Here is an 18819-nt window from a genome sequence, read left to right as displayed (position 1 = left end):
CGGGGTCCCGCAGCCGCCGGCCCCGGGGCAGCAGCGCAGGGCTCCCACCGGGGACACGCTCCCTCCACCACGGCTCCCGCGGCCCGCCGGGCTCCGCTGGTGCGGGAAGGGGTGGTGGTAGAGAATCCCCCCCTCCCCCCACAGCCTGGCTTAGCAAGCGGGCGGGGGTAGCATGCTTGGCAAGTGTGCGCGGGGGTGTGCGGGGTGTTGCTCATCCCGTCTCTGCACCACTGGCTGTCGGGGCGGTGTCGGTGCCTCCCTTCGCCGGAGCCCCCGCGCCCCGCAGCCCCCGGGCTCCGGGAGCGCCTCCCCGCGGGTCTGGGGCTAGAGGTCCCGACTCGGCACCTCCGCACTTGTGGCGGGGGGAGGAGGGGGAGGAGGAGGGAGGAAGGGAGGAGGGGTACGGGGGTGGGAACCCTGTCCAGCAGCACGAGCGGCGGCAGAGCGCTCCTGTGCACTGTGCCGCTCCGCATGGATCGGGGCGCCGGGCTGCCGCCGCGCTGAGCCCCGGGCGGAGCTGCTGAAGGCTCCCGGGGTTGCTCCTTCCTCTCTGGCAGTCCCTGGTCTTCCTCCTCCCCCTCTCCTCTCCGCCCCCGCCGCCTGCAGCCCGGCCACCGCTCCGCGGCTTCCCCAGCCGCGGGCACCCGGCGGCGTTTCCCGGCGGCCGGGGGCGCCCGGTGCTCCCGCTGCAGCAGGGCACGGGCTGGCTTGGAGAGTCAGGGAAGAGGAGGAGGAGGAAGAGGCAGCGGCCGCCGAGTGTCCCTTGCTCCAGCTAAATTTGTGCTGCCGTGTCCAGGTGCTGGTGTCGCAGACGGACACGGAGCCCCCAGCCCGGCCCGCAGCCGCCTTGTCATGCTGCCCAAAGTGGAGACGGAAGCCCTGGGACTGGCCCGGTCGAATGGGGAACAGGGGCAGATGCCGGAAAACATGCAAGGTAAGGGAGGGAGGCACGGCGCCCCCTCCGCGCACGCCCCCACCCCCTCAGCGAGCACTTCGTCTCGGCACCAAAAAGCAAAAGTTGACGGCTGCTGCCCGAGCGGGCGGCCGAGGCGCCCCGCCGCCTCCCGCCGAGCGCCTCGCTGTCGCGGCCAACGTCCAGCGCGGCTCGGGCTGCCCTCAGCACCGGGACCCCCAGCACCGGGGCCCCCAGGGGCGGGAAGTGCCGCCGCCGCCGGGGAACCGCGAAGCAGCGGGGCGGGTAGCAGCGGCCGCGGGGCGCCTTCCCGGGGCTGCCCATGCCCCTCCGGTGGCTGCGGGACCGGCCCCGCTGCCCATCCGCGGGGCTCAGTCTCATCTCCGGCCCGCGCAAAAGACCCTCCAAATTTATGGCGGAGGGAGCTGCGCTGGGGCAGTCCTGGGAACAACCTCCCGACCCCCCTGCCCCCCCCCCCCCCCCCCCGCCGCCGCGGGAGCTTTGCCGCGGAGCAGCGGCGCGGGGGGCTCCGGACGTGCCCCTGCGCGGCGGGCAGCGCCGCTCCCGGGCCCCGCTCCGGGCCGGGGCGGCGGGCAGGGAGCCGGGGCTCGGCTCGCTGCCCTGCGCCCGCTGCGCGGCACTGCCCGCCTTGCGGGCAGGAACTCCTGGCCCGGCCGCGCTGGCGGAATTAGCCCGTCTCCTGCCGGGGGCCCGCCGGGAAGCAGGGCGGGGTGGCCCGGGGCTCGGAGGTGCCGGGGGCATGGTCCGTGCCAGTGCGCAGCGCTCGGAAAACCCCCACTTTCCCGCTCGTTTTTTCCGGCGAGGAGAGGAAACTTGGTCCCAGCGCTGGGCGCGGGAGCAGCGGCCGCGGGAGCGGAGCGGAGCGGAGGCCGGGCCGGGCCCTCCTCCCGCCGCCGCCCCGCGTCCGCCCCACGCCGCGGGCAGGCGGCTGATCCGCGGCCGTGGGAGCGCTTGCCCGGCGGCGGGTTAGGGCCGCCAGCTCCGCGCCCGCTCCCGCAGCGCCCCGGCCGAGGCGCCGCCGCGCTCGGGCTCCGCTCGCCGCGCCGGGGGCTCCCGGCTGGGGCGGCGGTTCCCGGGAAAGGGGAAGAGCCTCGGCCCCGCCGCCGCCGCTCGCAGGGAGCAGCGGCTGCGCTGCCGCTGTGTGCTTGTAGAGCAGATCGGAGGTTTAGCAGCAGGAAAAGGGAAGGAACGGCGGCGCTGCTCCCGGGGGAAGCCGGCGGCCCTGCTGCCCGGGCTCCGGGCGGGGGACGCTGCCCCAGCGGCCGCCCCCTCCCCGCGCCGCTCCAGCGGGCTCCCGCTGCGCGGCCGCGGGGCCCGGCCCGGCGGCCGCTGCCTGCAGCCCGCGCGGCGAGCCCCGAGCTCGCAGTTAGCGCGGCGCAGAAGTGCCGGCTCCGGAGCGTACAAGTTTAGGCTAAGCAAATATTTGAAGGCTGATGTGGAAAGAAAACTCTGAAGGAAACAAACTGTCCACTTGAACACAGCCAACGCTGATTTAAATGCGTCCGTGCCACTTAATCTTTTCATACCGCCTTTTTAAACCATGTCCCTGATCATTTGGGGATTTAAATGAACTAATTTAGTTCGTGATTCCATAAACTAATGACTGGGTTAACAGCACTTTTTAAATATAAATATTAAGAGCATAAAACTGTAAAGTTGGGTTTTGTTCATTTAAGTATCATGCAGATTTGCCGTTGATGTAGAGTTGCCAGTCTCAATGCAAGCTGTGTTTTTAAAAATATAACTTTTTTCATTTTCCAGTGGCATATTTAAAGCTTTATTCTCCAGCTCAGAATATCTGTAGGAAATTTGAATTATTAAACGTAAATTCTAATTGATTGTGCTATTTCTCCTTTTTTTAGTGTCTCAGTTTAAAATGGTGAATTACTCTTATGATGAAGACCTTGAGGAACTGTGTCCAGTTTGTGGAGACAAAGTGTCTGGGTACCATTATGGACTTCTCACCTGTGAAAGCTGCAAGGTTCTGTACTAATTTCTTCATACAAGGAGAAGTTTAGACAAAAAGTTTCAAATATAAAAAACATGATTAAAGAAAATAGAGATGTGTAATAATTTGGCTTGTTTCTGATCTGCTTGTAGTTACATTCATATATAAAATTAACTTCTCAAAAGCTTTAGTATTTAGAAGTCACTTAGAAATCTCATTTGTACAAACAGGGAGAAACAGCTTGGACGGTTTTGCATTTTTGCTTTATCATTGCTTTGAAGTATTTTGCTATTGCGAAGTGATGTAGTTATAGAACAACTTTCATTCTTAACTGTCCTAAATATTGATCTTAGCTGATTTATATACATTCAGACTATTTCTGTTCCTGGAGCATAAAGTGAAAAAGTATCATTGATACAGATCAGCTTTGCAAAATCTAAGGCAGCTTTCTTAAGAAGATTTTTCATCTGTCAGTATTAGAATGTAAACTTCTGTGACTATAATGATTTTGCACTTTTTCATACAAACTATGTACTGTTAGGGCTTCCATGGCACACTAAGTCAAGTAACTAATGTATGATTTGTTTTAAATCGTTCATTAGTTTTAAGACCAAAGTATTCACAAATGCATTTTATCATATTAGAAAGTAAATTTCTATTTAAATAACTATTCATAACTATTTAAACACTAAAGTACAGTGGTACCATGCAGATAAATTTATGGCATCCATCAAACAACTTTTCATGAAAAAAATCTTTAAAAGCTCTAAGTAATGCACTGTAAAGGAAACTCCTTTGCAGAGAAATGCAATTTAAAATACTTAGTGCATGGAAAAATTAACTCAGCACACGATATTTTCATGAAAAATACCCAATGAGAAATGAATAACAAGCACTTATTATGCCTCTAGCATGCACTAAAGGGATGTACAGTAATCAGAGGTATTCTGTATTTCTGTTTTCTTTGCAACAGCATTCCTAGTTATTCCATATGAAGTTACTTTAAAAAGAAACACTTCTATTATTTTACAATTATTAGAGAGTACTAAGGAAGGAACTGGTCAGCTTTGCTATTTTTGCTACCGCTGTTAAGAACACAAGAGAGTTCAGCCAGTCTTACCAAGCTTTGACATAAGTCTATAAAATACAGCACTAATACAAGAAAACCTCTAGATTCTGGCAGTTTTCTCCTGGGTACATCTCACTGTAATTTATAATAAACTATGCAACTTCATAAGCACTTAAGTGGTGTCTGAAAAATATTTGACAATGATTTCCATAAAATAAAATGCTGAAGCCCACTGTCAAACAGGCTAACTTTTGTATCTATCATACAGGGATTCTTTAAGCGAACAGTCCAGAATAACAAAAGGTACACATGTATAGAAAATCAGAATTGCCAGATTGACAAAACACAGAGAAAAAGATGTCCTTACTGTCGATTTCAAAAATGTCTAAGTGTTGGAATGAAATTAGAAGGTAAGAGCCATAGTCTTGTTGATACTGTCAACTATCCAATAAGTTAATTTCTGCAAATATGATTGGTTTATATATATTATATGATATATACTATTTTATAAATTTTTGCTATGTATTTATGACTTTTTTGATATCATAGTAAAAGATGACTGTGTGTGCTTAATTAAATTGTTGCTTTTCAAAAATCCTGAGTAAATGGACTAAAGCCTAGTCAAAATCATAAACCATTTTACATATGTATATATATAATTTAGTATTTCAATAATTTATAGTTTGTACATGAAGGAATCTAGACAGCATGGAAATTAGTTTTGCAGTTTTAATAACAGACTTAGTTTAGATTAAATGTAAAATATGTAAGCAATGTCCAGATGAGAAAAAAAGGAATAGCAATTAAATGCAGGTCTTTGTCATGGAGTGATCTGATTTTATTTGTACTTAACTTGTGTGTGTGTGTGTGTGTGTGTGTGTGTGTGTTTTAATGTTCTTCTGACAGTAAGCCAAAAACCAGATAAACAGAAACAGATAACAGTTTTCCTCACACTGACTTGGCTTTGGGATTAAGGAACCAAATGATCTCTAAAGTTTTGTCCTACATTTTTATGATACTACACCTGAGAGGTTTTAAGACATGAAAGAGAATAAGGCATTCTCAAGTACATTTTTTTACTATACTATGCTCTCTCATGTATAAAGAACAACGAAGAAAGTATCATACCCTTTGAGATAACAGCAGACAAAACTATCAGTAAGAGTCAAATATAAGAACCATACTGGTTTAACACGGTGCATTCTAACTTTGATATATCAAATACTAAAATTCGGATTTCACAGCAAGTGGCATTATTGCTTGGCTAAGGACAGGATCAGAAATATACGTTCCTTATCCTTATAGTTGTACTGAAATAGCATTCACCTGAGACACTAAACTAGGAAGAATCAGGCCAAAAGCTAACCATAAAGGATAAGGGTGAATCACTCGCGTTTGGCAAGGAAATCTGCTGATATATCTGAAGATAAACAGCCAAATCAGCCTTCTGCAGTTTGGCAGATTCAACACTATTCTATTTGCCCATAAGACTCAGCTAGTACTGACACACTACATCGAACACCCTGAATTACTGCATATTCTTCTGAATTCAAATAATAAAATAAAGACATTTGGAATCCTTTTCCCGTTGCCAGATGAAGAACAAGGGTAAAATACATGTGTGTACTTCTATTTTTAACTCCTCTCTATTACTGGCAATGAGATAGGACAAATTTTTGTGCTTCTGTGATCACACACAGTTCACCTTTAATTTCCATAGGAGTTATAAAAAGTATTTGCCAATAGAATTTGGCTGATAGTTTTTAATTGTAGAATATTTGGAAGGATACTATGTATATTGATTTAAAGGTAATTACCTTTACATCAACATTTAGCAGCATATTGACTTAGTTATTTTCCTGCAATTTGCTCAAAAAAAAAAAAAAATAGCAGCAATATTAGCAACAGCATTTTTTTTACTACAAATGTAAGTATTTGTAGTTTTAAAGGTGGGCTAAAAAATTTATGTTATCTTTCTTATGTCACATTCATACAACTTCCCTTTTTCCAGCTAGCAAATTAGAAGAACACATGCTTTCATAATTGTAAATGCTTTTGACATTTATATGTGCATTTCCCTGAGAGTGATATATATAGTCTTAAAGTCTAGTTTGTAAAATACTGCGGACCAAAAAAAAAAAAAAATCATTAAACGTTGAAGTCCTTATGATAATGTACAGTATTATGTGTATCTACCATTCACAATAAATTTTTAATGTTATACTAATCCCTAAGCTAAAAAGCTCAAGAACTTAACCTCCAGCAATCTCAGCAGTCTCAACATGTCACCAGGCTGTCAAAGGTTCCTCTTTCAATCTAATTGCCATTGGGCAAGGTGGGCTTGGTGAGAGCTACTCGCTAGGCCATTAGATGTATACCACAGTGACAGATACTGCTGTGACCGAGACCACCAGTATGACTCCCAAGGCAGCTGTTGAGGTGGATTTGTTTTAATTATTTTTAATTCCAGAGATATTACAAGCCAGAGCAGTGTCAATAGTTTGTGTGTCACTCCCACCTTGTATGTGGAAGGCAGCAAGCTGACAGCTCTCCTTGGGCACATTCCAACTGCAGCTAAACATTTCTGTAGCTGGTCACCTAACCAGAAGCCTCCTAAACTTCCTGCTCCAACCTGAAAAGAACCATCAAAAGGAAAGATTTCCCTTTTTTGCTGAGAAAAGCATATTCCCCTTTGTGACTACTGAACATTTCGCAATTTACGTTTCAGATGTTTTGCTGCGGTGGAAGGCAGTAATGGAATGATTAAAATGAGCCAGTGTGGTCTGCTGGATACATCTCAGACAAATTCTGGACATCAGCCCTTGTTTCTTAATGATATAGTAGCTTGACATAAAACCAAACATTCATTGAGGTCAACATGATTCCATGGCAGGTGTGAAATTCCTGTAGCCAACCATTACGTTTGTCCCTGTGTCCTAATCAATGTAAACAGCAGTCCTTCCATACTAGTAATATGCATGCGATACTTAAAAATACCAGAGAAAACTGATGTTTGCTAAATCAAAATATTTTTTTTCTCTAGGAATAAAAGTGCTATTTTGAATTAAAAAAAATAAAGATATTATTTTTTTACATTTCTGTGTTTTCCTAATGTATGTTCTGCTCAAGAATGTTGATTTCTTAAGTTTTAATTATCTTTTACTTCCTCCTCTGCCCTGACAGCTGTGCGAGCTGACCGAATGCGTGGGGGTCGAAACAAGTTTGGACCAATGTACAAGAGAGACCGGGCATTGAAGCAGCAGAAGAAAGCCCTTATCCGAGCAAATGGACTTAAACTAGAAGCCATGACTCAGGTGATCCAAGCAATGCCCACTGACCTGACAATATCCTCTGCAATTCAGAACATCCATTCTGCCTCCAAAGGCCTACCTCTGAACCATACTGCCTTGCCTCCTACAGACTATGACAGAAGTCCATTTGTAACCTCTCCAATTAGCATGACAATGCCACCCCACGGCAGCTTGCAAGGTTACCAAACCTATGGCCACTTTCCAAGCCGTGCTATCAAATCCGAGTACCCTGACCCTTACACTAGCTCGCCAGAGTCGATAATGGGCTACTCATACATGGATAGTTATCAAACAAGCTCACCAGCAAGTATTCCACATCTGATATTGGAACTCTTGAAATGTGAGCCTGATGAGCCACAAGTCCAAGCTAAGATCATGGCCTACCTGCAGCAAGAGCAAGCCAACAGAAGCAAGCACGAGAAGCTGAACACATTTGGGCTTATGTGCAAAATGGCTGACCAAACCCTCTTCTCCATTGTTGAGTGGGCTAGGAGTAGCATCTTTTTTAGAGAACTTAAGGTAGGTAACAACCTTTACTTTGTGTTATCATTCAATCAAGAAAAAGTATCATTTGCTGTGATGTTGGATTTCAAGCAAGAAAGTATGATTTGCCTTTTTTTAAAAAATATCCTATGCATCTTCATTTATTTGGCTTGATATAGGTGGACTATCATGAGGAGAAACTTGTAGCTGTTTTCCATCTGAGCTGGTTATAAGCTGTATCAAAGAGATTCAAATTTCCATTCAGCTCTTTTGTATTTTATTATTTATCACAAGTTCCACAGGGCTTAGCATGAATTTTACTCCTTCCCTATCACTACTTCTCACTGTCAGGCTGCCATTCTGAGTTCTAGGCATGTATATTACACTATTCTACATATCATTTAGGTAACTATTCTATTATCCCAAGTAACACATGGATGAACCCTCTTTCTGTCCTTCTATATATACTCCCTATATAATTCCATATTTAGCATATTAACTTTCTCATCAGAATCTTATTTTGTGCGTGAGTGCATGTGTACTTAACCATAAATGCAGAATTCCAAGCAATGTATACACAGAAGAGAAAGCAAGGAGGAAGAAGGTACCTTAAAGACTCCCCCTGGTCCTTGTCACCGTTGATACACTAGGATTCCTTTAATCTCTGCTGGTTACCATGACCATTTAGGCTGCTCCTCATTGGAGCACTAGAGTTGGATGACCCACTAAATTCTCATGCACAGGTCACTGGTGGCCAGAAATTCCCTAAAGAAACTTCTCTGATTACTCATTAGAGCAATTTTGTGGTCTGTTGTGGTCATGTCTGACACAGAAATATTAATCCAGGAATTTAGGATTAGACATTAGAGATAGATTACAGTGTTCAACCACTCCCTTGATACAGAAATTAGCTTTGGACTGAATAATAAAAAAACCTCTGCCTTAAGAAAAAACTGCATGATGAATTCAAATTATACTATATAATTATACTATCATACTGTTAGTTACTGAATCTCCTCCTACTCCACAGAGATGATACTGCCTCAACAGTTTTCTGTGGAACTCTGTGTAGTCTTGTGACTGCCCATAACTTCTTGCCGACTGCTGTCTAGCTAAGGGAAAGTAATACAATGTCCAAACAGAACAACAGCCATAGAACTTCACTGAGAATTTAATCTGTGGAAATCAAGAGCACAGAAGCAAGACACCATTAGAGAGCTATAGCCTGGACGCTTGCCACAGAAGTATTTCTGTCATAACCATAATGATAAAGAGAAATGCAAAATAAAGCCTGATTACAGGAAAAGCAATGCAACACACTGTGTTGCACATACAACTCCAGCTTCTCTCAGATTTTTCATTAGCGTGACTGCAGGAATCATTAATAACTCAGCCCACGTAAAGAGCAAGAAAGGAGGAAGTTTACTCTGAGGGGAAAGAGAAGACATTAAAGAGAGGAAAAGATTGTCACATCTTTGTTTATGATTTTATAGTAACTCATGCTCCCTATTTTAAATGATTTAAAGATTAAAATTGCAAACATAATACATTTCCAGGAAACCATGTCCTAATAATCAAGGACCAGGTCCTTCTACCTATACACTAGGGAGTACTTTAGGCTGCAAGTAATCCTGTTAAAATCACTGTGACTTGCAGAGTAAGACATTGTTCAGTGTAAGTAAGAATTTTTAGGTTATCATGATGTGCCTTAAAATGCTAGTTATGATTAAAGTGATAATATGAAAAGATATTTAAGCAATATTCACTTTTTGTAGTCACATGGCTTAATTAGTAAGCAGATTTCACAAACATACAACATGCTGTGCTGCGAATAGTTTAAGAGACAGTCTTTAACTCCTACCTCAACCTTGAAGATAGTCTTCAACATAAATTTTTACTACTGTGGACGTATAGGATAGAAATATTCGTTCTATGAAAGTGCTGACCAGTAACCAGTATCTCCAGGCTCTCTCTCTCTCTCTATCTGTGTGTATGTGTGTGTGCATATACATATATATACAGCCATTTTTTTATACATACATATAAAAAAAATCCTGTGCGTATACAGACTTCTGGAAATACACACACATATATATATATATATTCTCGAAATTCATGACATACAGGCTTTGTCTGGTCAACTAATTTTTTCCACATCTATTTTTAAGAGGCATTTATTCCATCCTAATATTTGTACTATATTTGTAAATCTTAGGACCTTATATTTAAGACAGTTTTATATCTCCTGGCATCCTCAGATCTTTTTTTAGTTGGACAAGATCTTCTAAACCACATAGCATTCATGAGCCATATCAACAAACTTGGAAATCTATCTACATTCAGTATTTAGGGACTAGATTAAAAACAACAATAAAAATTTGAAGCTTTCCAACTTCAGAAGAATCTGAGGTGCTCAAACTTGTTTAGATCAGACTTTACATTGTTAACAGCAATGTACACATCAGCACTAAAGCAACTGATAACACCGTCTCTCTTTGCAGCTAAGAGGAGAGAACCAGAATTACGTAAAGTTTGTATTCCTGTGGGGTTTCCATACCTTTCCTGAACACAATTGTCTTGTTTTAGTCCACGGTGTCAACCCCTCCTGGTCAAGTCAGCAAAAGCAGCTATCTCCAAATCCTTCACAGAACGTAGAACCTTGTTGGGGGGAGAAAGAAAGGGACCTCAGGATATGGCAGAGAGATTTTAAATACAGAAGTAAAGAGGCACTTTTGAGGAAGAGGTAGCTAGATTTCCAGAACAGCTAGTTTTTTCCCTATCTGTACACTGATGAGAAGTATGTATTAGTTTAAAAAGACACTTTCCTATTATTCCTACTTTGTATAAGCTTTAAGACTGAATCTTGAGATCTCTTCCAGATGAGACAGGTGCACTTGAAGATCTCTAGGATTAAAATTTTACCTTGGGAAGTGACCTGCATAAGTAATAAAACAATAAAAGTATAAATAAAGGTGGGATGTATGAAATTCACAATGATTCTGTCATTATAAGTCATTTCTTGCACAATTAGGTGCGAGTTATTAAACAGCATTTTTGCCAAGTCTTTACTGTATCTGCTCACTTCATTCTTATACATTTCATTTGTCTGTCAGTTCCTACGAAAGGAGAAACATTTTCCTTTCTCCTATACCCAGGGATTTGTGGCTAGAATGGTTCAGGAGGGACGGAAAGGGAAGAGGGCATGATGAAAAAAATGCTGTCTTGGCTCATCAGTGGTTTAGGTTATATTTATCTGAGAGATCGCACAGACGATTAAGAAAAAAAATTGAGTTATGTTTTAAAGTTTACTTTCTTTTCATTTGGCTGACAATTGATTTTTTTAAGTGATCTCAAATGATAACAAACACATTTTAAAACTTTAATCCATAAAGTTTTTATCAGTTCATGCATTATGCTGTTGCTCTACAAAATTGTCAGCACCTTTTTGGAACCCATTATACATCTAGCATGTACAAAGTAAAAATATTAACTGTGTGGAACTAACTACAGCACATTCCACAGAAACCAAACTATATATCAATTTAGAAGTACTTTGTTTCTTAAAGCTAATATTCATACTTGCTGAAGGGCAGATCCTTATACCTTCAGACTGGATATCAGAAATGAAAGGAAATACTAATGGAACAAAATAGTCAGGACGAATAACAATGTCAGAGTAAGATCCTAAGCAGCCAGCTGCAGTGTGGTTACTTTGATTTCAACGCCTGTCTAATATCTCAAACATACATATCTGCCCTGGAAATTCAGGATATTTTGTAAGAACATTAGTAATTCTGCTTTTGACATCATGTATTACTTGCTTATTTACTCTGAGAAATGCTTCTATATATTTCTTTATACACATGAAATAAGAATACAGAGATAACCTCCCAGCAGACTCCTGATAATAGTAATAGCAAAGAAGCCTTTTGTTTGCTATTCTGGAGTTGTTGAAAGCTCAGTAAATATAAAAGTAAGATTATATCCATCTTATCCTCAGCTATGAAAACTCAGGAATGCCCTGGGGATGCTAGATTTGTAGCCAGCTGTCCCAGTCAGGTGAAAGGTCTTTGTACAAAGCTAAAAAGAAAATATTGCAAGAGTTTCTAGGGTCCAAAGGTTACTTGGCCCCAAGAAAAGATGCAGACAGTTCCAGTGGACCTGTCTTTCCTCATCAGCTCACATCAGGGAAAATTCAGCAGCTACTTCCACAGTTAAGTGTTCCTCAACCCATAAAAGGAAGCAGTCTCTGCCCGGAGCAGGAAGACAACAGGACCTGCACTGCAGAATAGCCCTTAGGTTGCTCTCCCCTGGCTAAGGATCAGAAAGTCAACTGCATGTTGATAGTTACGAAAAAGGCACTAAAGGACTTGTGAGTCACAGAAAATATTACCTTAACTTATTTGGCTATTTTAGTGAGGATGTCATAGGTCAAAGTACTATGTGAGCACAAATCCATTTAGTGAATGATTGCAGGAAGAGGCAGCATACTTCATGTTAAAACATCTCATCCTAAAACTATGCACTGAGTTTGCAAATTGATTCAGCCATTCATTGATGTCAGACTGTATCAGTTCTGGAATAGACTCCTCCTTATAAGTATAAATTAGTCCTCGCTTGCATTAGTAGTAAAGTGCCCTTCAAAGAGGCAATAGTTTAACTGTGCACCTTCAAAAGGGCCCTGTCTCTATAACTTCTGTTGTACATGGCAACAAGGCAGCTCATAAGGGGACAGATGCCTAGTTTTGTATTACACATCCCCTACAAGCTATGGGGAGTTCATTTAGAAACTACAGAAAACTATATTAAATTGTATTAGCACAATTTCAAAGTGTTTCTTAAGGCAGTGCAAATTTAGTGAGAACAGGGTCAACTAAACTGCTGGAGTCTGTCTTTGTTTTCCTGTAAAAGGTATTAAGATAGATATAGTAAGATAATACTCTATACATAATTTGATTTCAAATTTCAAACCCTGTGCAATTAAATATCAGTAAATACATAGAATAAAACAAGGAACTGCAGTACAGAAATCCAATTAAACTGGATTAATTAACACTGATTAGAAAAAAAATCTATTTCTGGAAAAAATATCAGCAGTAAAATACCTTTAAAAGGTCTTCCTTGGGATGATGAAAGGCTGATATATTATTTAGGATTAAGTAATCAAAGGCAATTTGATAACCTGAAGTGCTTTGGACTTTGTAGTATGTATTTATCAGGACAGGAAATGTAACTAACAGAGCTGATGAAATGAAACTTTTGCAGTATTCTTTCAATCAGGGAAGTTGCCAGAAACAGAGGTTTAGGATTTCTCTTAGTATCACTAATCACATCAGTTAGTTAACATGCTGTCATGTGTAGTAGTTGTTTTTTGGTTTAGCTTAAGCATACTTGATCAGGGGGAGATATTTGGCCATTCTCTCAAACACTTTAAAATGTTTTAATCTTACACAACCAAATAATTCTTTGCTCTAAGATTGTTAATTCAATTAAGTTTCCTTCAGTTATAAAGAGGATTTTTTTATAGGAGGAAACATGTTGGGAGGGTTGTTTTGTCTTTTTTTTTTTTTTTTTTTTGAGAAGATGTAGGAAAAAAAATAGTAAAACTATTGTTACAGAAAGAGAAGCCTCAGCAGAGAAACCAGTGATTAACAAAGCTTCAGATCATACCTGCCACCCAGCTGAACCTTATAGAATACTTCATTAGAAGTTAACTTGATGATCTTCTCTTGCTCTCTTCCATACAAAGCCTGTGACTAAATGCAGTATTTCAGCATGTGGGCATGTCATTTTGTTACTTTTTCCCAAAAGTTTGTTCAGTGTTAATCTAACGGCACTTTTTCCTAGAATTAAGACAGACAACTTTTTTCTGTGCCCATTCATTTTCAGACTTGGATACTTTAGTTTGCAACTCTGCCATATGATGTGGTCACTTGTGATAGCAAGAAATTGTATTCAGTAACACTGGATTTAGTTGCTTTTCCATCTAATATCCAGTGCTCAGTATTGTGCCTAGACTAAGCAGCTGCGGTCCCTGTGGGTGTTTTTTGAAAGGTGGCCATTTTTCCACTTGAGTGGATTTTGGAATCACCAGTTCACTGTAGCAAATTTACTCAGGTTTCCATGAATAACTACAAAGTGATAAATGTTTAGTTACTTCTGAATTAGGCAATATTTCAGCAAGTAATGATTGCAAAAACTGTCCGGTCCATCCTAATGCTAATAACAAGCAGGCTTGTTATTCTATATATAATAAGCTGCAGCATGAACATGAGGTGTCATGCAGCTACAGCCACTCCTGCCACATGGCCTAAAGCACACACTGCAACCTCAGAAGGAAGGAGAAGAGCCCTGCTTGCATGCACTTGCAAGCTGGAGGCATTCACTACACAGCCTAGAAGCTCAGCATTTACAGTTTAGTCTTTTTCTTCAGGTTAAGTGTTTCATTCAGATCCAGTGCTTCTATGCAATATCTGTATGATATTCTTGTTTGTATGGGATAGTTCCTGATAACAGTGAACATTTGCCTTTATAAACCTGCAAATATTGTTTAGATTTAAGGATGTTTCTCTGTTAACCTGTTGCCCGTAGGAACAGCACAGTTAGGGTGAGATCATAGCCATACTGAAATCACTTGCAGGCTTCCCATCAATACTCCTCAAGCCCTGTGATGTAAATTGATCTGATTTTTTTACTTGTGTGTGTAAAGGCAAGCTGCTCCAGATCGAGGGGCTATTATCTTTGTATACGTAGCACTATGGAGTCAATACTCCACATAATCCACTGGATTGGAAAAATGCCGACAAAACTAGAAGTGCAGAGAAAAAAATGGTTTATGAAGAAAGACAGAGATCTGAACATCCATAGCTTGATAATACAAGTACAGGCATGACAACTCTGCAGAAGTACAGCCTCTGAACAAAGCAAAGCCCATGGGAGTAAGGAACTGCGTTCTGCCTCTAGTAGTGCTAATAGCACAGTTGCTTAGGATTTGGTCTTCAGACTGACTACTGGAGTATAGGGCTAAAGCTAAGATCTTTCAAATCATGCTGTAATTTGTAAGATGACTCAAACCAGATTGGATGCAGTATACAGGTGTAGAGGAACCTAGTAGTGGACTTGCTAAGCCTTTTCCATTTCCAACGTTAAAATTGAGGCAGACTGCACTTAAACTTTTCTAGAGCATCTCTGCACATCCATACTCTGACCAGTATACATTAACAAGTAGACTTTTGGCCATCTAAAATGGTATACCTAACCTACTGCCAGGGAGGTATGTTGTTTTATGCTAGACAACAACCTAGTCATAGGTTTTTGGAGAGTTTTTTATTTATGTTTGATCATGTATTGAAGCAATTGGGATTTGCTCCATTTCACAGCCTCAGGTTATGAGCATCTGAATCTATGCCAGCCAACTTACAAACACAAGCAAAAAGTAATTTCATGTTCTGAAAATAAAATTAATTTGCATTTTTCCCCAATATAATCAAAAAATGCAAAAACAGCAACCACCAAAAAATACATTTTGGTACAAGAGGAAAGGATATTTCAATAATTAGCTTGAGCATATGTGCAGTTTACAGAATATCCCAGAGAATGACAAACATTTAGTTTTAACTCCACTGCAGCCAAAATGAAAAAAATAGCACTTCTTATAATAACCATCTCCAAAATGCACTATTTTATTCAAGTGCAGGACAGTGCTCCCATTAAAGTGGCAAAAAAGGGCAACATAAACACTCCCATTTTTCCCCAGACCTGGCTGGAAAGATCAGTTTAAAAGGAAGCTGAATTGTAGCTAAGTATCACTACTGTTAAAATAGTCTTTAAACAGCTTTCTGGGTTTTCTTTCGCCTAATAAAACCTCTCTAAGTAATTATCAAGTTCCCAGCCATTTCAGCATCACATTAACAGAAGGTATAATTTATTTTCAAAACTAACATTGGCTAAGTTGCAGCACATTGCATTTACACACTGTCTTACCACATTATAAAAAAAATAATACAACAGTCACTTTTGCAAAGCAATTGCAGTTTCTAAATGAGCTAAACCTACTACCTAGCACACACTGCACCTAGCAGGCACACAGTGCTTTTATCAACGAGCGTGTTTATTACCGAGCACGCAGGGAAACTCCAGGCAGAGCGCTGGGCCAGCAGGGCCACAGCCCTTCCCCTGCCCCAGGGAGGGGGCAAATGCTCCTGCTGCAGGGGCCAGGGCCACACAGCAGGGCCAGCACAGGGGCCTCTGCCCCAGGCTAAATGAGGCCGGGCGGGCCAGGGCGGAGGCGGCGGGGCCAGGTGGCGGCTGTCGGGCCCTTAGCAGCCAGCTCTGAGAGGCCAAGGTGGAAAAAGCAGCCTGCTTCAGCCAGCCTGAGCTGAATTTCCCTTCCCTGACTGGGGACTGGCTCTGCCCTGTGGAAGGGATGCGGGAGGGCGGCCAGGAGGGCCGTCAGGCTGCGTGGGGAGGGAACGGGAGGGTGAGATGGCCGCCCTGGGCCACGCGCAGAGAGGACAGGAGAGTGAGATGGCCGCCAGGCTGCGTGTGGAGGGGACAGGAGGGCAAGATGGCTGCCGGGCCGCGCGCAGAGGGCTTGAGAGAGCAACATGGCTGCCTTGGGCCATGCACTGACGGGGCGGGAGGGCGAGATGGCCGCCCAGAGCCACGCACGGAGGGGACAGGAGGCCAGGATGGCTGCCCCGGGCCGTGCACTGACGGGGCGGGAGGGCGAGATGGCCGCCCAGAGCCACGCACGGAGGGGACAGGAGGCTGGGATGGCTGCCCTGGGCCGTGCACTGAGGGGCGGGAGGGCGAGATGGCCGCCCAGAGCCATGCACGGAGGGGACAGGAGGCCAGGATGGCTGCCCCGGGCCGTGCACTGACGGGGCGGGAGGGCGAGATGGCCGCCCAGAGCCACGCACGGAGGGGACGGGAGGCTGGGATGGCTGCCCCGGGCTGTGCACTGAGGGGCGGGAGGGCGAGATGGCCGCCCAGAGCCACGCACGGAGGGGACGGGAGGCCGGGATGGCTGCCCCGGGCTGTGCACTGAGGGGCGGGAGGGCGAGATGGCCGCCCAGAGCCATGCACGGAGGGGACAAGAGAGTAAGACGGCCGCCAGGCTGCGTGTGGAGGGGACAGGAGGGCAAGATGGCTGCCGGGCCGCACGCAGAGGGCTTCAGAGAGCAACATGGCTGCCTTGGGCCATGCACTGACGGGGCGGGAGGGCGAGATGGCTGCCCAGAGCCACGCACGGAGGGGACGGGAGGCCGGGATGGCTGCCCCGGGCCATGCACTGAGGGGCAGGAGGGCGGCCAGGCCACGTGCGGAGGGGACCCACAGGTGGCCATGAGGGCCGCCGCGGGTCGTGCGCTGCCTCTGCGCCAGACGTCAGTGCACGGCTGGTGGTTCTCCGTTAAAGTGCAAACTGATAATTATATACACGCTTTTCCTCAACGTTTCTCCAAATCCAGCTGCTTTCAGTTGAGTTAAAAGACACACACACGGGATTTTTCCCGGAAATGTCCTTTATTTGGAGGTTTGAAATCAGGACTGAACGTTGTTGCTATTGACATCGCTGTAGGCACATTCGTGGAGCCACTACAGATCAAATAAAAGGGCAGGTTTAACAGGGAATTATGGAAAACTAAGAACGAGAGGCAGCACGGTACCAATGGGAAAGTAAAGCCCTAATTTTACATGGATATCCTCTATGCCTCCTTTCCACTTCTCTACCTGGCAGATGTTAGTTGTAGGTGGTTAGGTAAACATCAGGGCCATCTGAGCAAATAAAAAACATTTAACGCTGTGTTTTGGAATTGCCTCTGTCATTAGAACAACCATTATAAACCCCCCAAAAGGTATGAAGAAATTAGTAAAATAAAATACCAAATAATCATGTTCTGGTGAAAAAAAAAGAAACTTCATTTTGTCTAATTCTGGAATTGTCCGTTGTACTCATCGTTTGGAGATGAACCTAAAATCTGTCTTCAGAAATTCAGAAATAGAAAAATGTTTTATAAATCTAAATACAGCTCTTGCATTTGTTGAAAGAAAAGTTACTTTGTTGCTAAATAAAATCTTGGATCAAGTAAATTTAATTTAAAAAATTAGTTAAGGCAACAATAAACACAGGAAATATACATGAATAAAGTGTTCTAAAAGTTAGGCAAGTCTTTTAAGGCTATAAATATCACCTAAGCAAGGCCACTATAATTAGCAAAGGGTGAACAAAAGAAGACATCCAGAAATAGATGGGGAGGGGGGAGGCCGGGAGGGTGAAATGTCTTGGTTAACTTCACTCAAGTGTTCTTTCCATAGCATAGGAAATGGTTCCAGCTAGCTCATGACTTCTGCTGGTATTAACTGATTTTTAAAAGGACATTTCCATGTTGTCCATATGCCAAGGAAATTCTTTTACTGGCATGTTTGCTGAATACAGGAAACATCATCCTGACTAACTGACACTGGATGTGATGAAGAATTGTATCTTTATTCTGGTGTTACAGTCAGCACCGTGTGTTTGTTTCAGCAGGTTACCTTTTTGTATTTGTTGGGGAATACTTACCGCAGTTGTGAAATTTGTCCTGAGTAATGAGCCAGCGCAGTGCCTGCTGGCGCTGCATCACACACTTTCCCAGGATCCCTCGTTACTCCAGGTGTAACTTGCTGTGCTCCTTGTGCACCCCCCGTCTAGCTCATCCGTCTTAGAGGTACGGGAAGAAAAGAGTTGCAGCCTGCTGGGACCTGTCCTCCTTTCCGTGCTGTGGCCAGAGTTCCCTATACGTGGAAATAGGTGTGCCTACAACTGCTTACTCCACTACATAGCGAGCTGAACAAGTCAGTCTTGCATTTAGTGATTTTCAGTGTAAGTCAAGTCGTGTTTATGGGCCCTGTCTCACACTCCCTATTGGAGGAAGACTGTACTGAAGGCAATGAGGGTTTTGTCTGAATAAGAAGGGCAAGTTAAGTCTTGAATAGTGTATTTCCAGTTTCACACTCAGTATCTTCAAGTTTGTCTTCTGTTGTAAAGCTGTCTGTGTCAGGTATTTTAAGTTTTATTTGCCTCATGATATTT

General features: G+C 43.8%; 1 protein-coding gene across 1 annotated transcript in view; it reads left to right on the top strand.

The window, feature by feature from the left end:
* Nucleotides 1-607: 607 nt before the first annotated feature.
* NR5A2 (nuclear receptor subfamily 5 group A member 2) overlaps nucleotides 608-18819 on the top strand; it is an 89150-nt gene continuing 70938 nt past the window's right edge. Inside the window, exons 1-4 of the mRNA XM_062581135.1 lie at nucleotides 608-934; nucleotides 2797-2915; nucleotides 4220-4361; nucleotides 7135-7781. Coding sequence (XP_062437119.1) covers nucleotides 853-934; nucleotides 2797-2915; nucleotides 4220-4361; nucleotides 7135-7781 — 990 coding nt within the window. The 5' untranslated portion in view covers nucleotides 608-852. The remainder of the gene's footprint in view (nucleotides 935-2796; nucleotides 2916-4219; nucleotides 4362-7134; nucleotides 7782-18819) is intronic.

Source organism: Rhea pennata, chromosome 8 (assembly GCF_028389875.1).
Source record: "Rhea pennata isolate bPtePen1 chromosome 8, bPtePen1.pri, whole genome shotgun sequence".
NCBI lineage: Eukaryota > Metazoa > Chordata > Aves > Rheiformes > Rheidae > Rhea > Rhea pennata.
The sequence above is the reverse complement of the archived record's forward strand: the minus strand, read 5'-3'. Positions and strand labels throughout refer to the sequence as shown.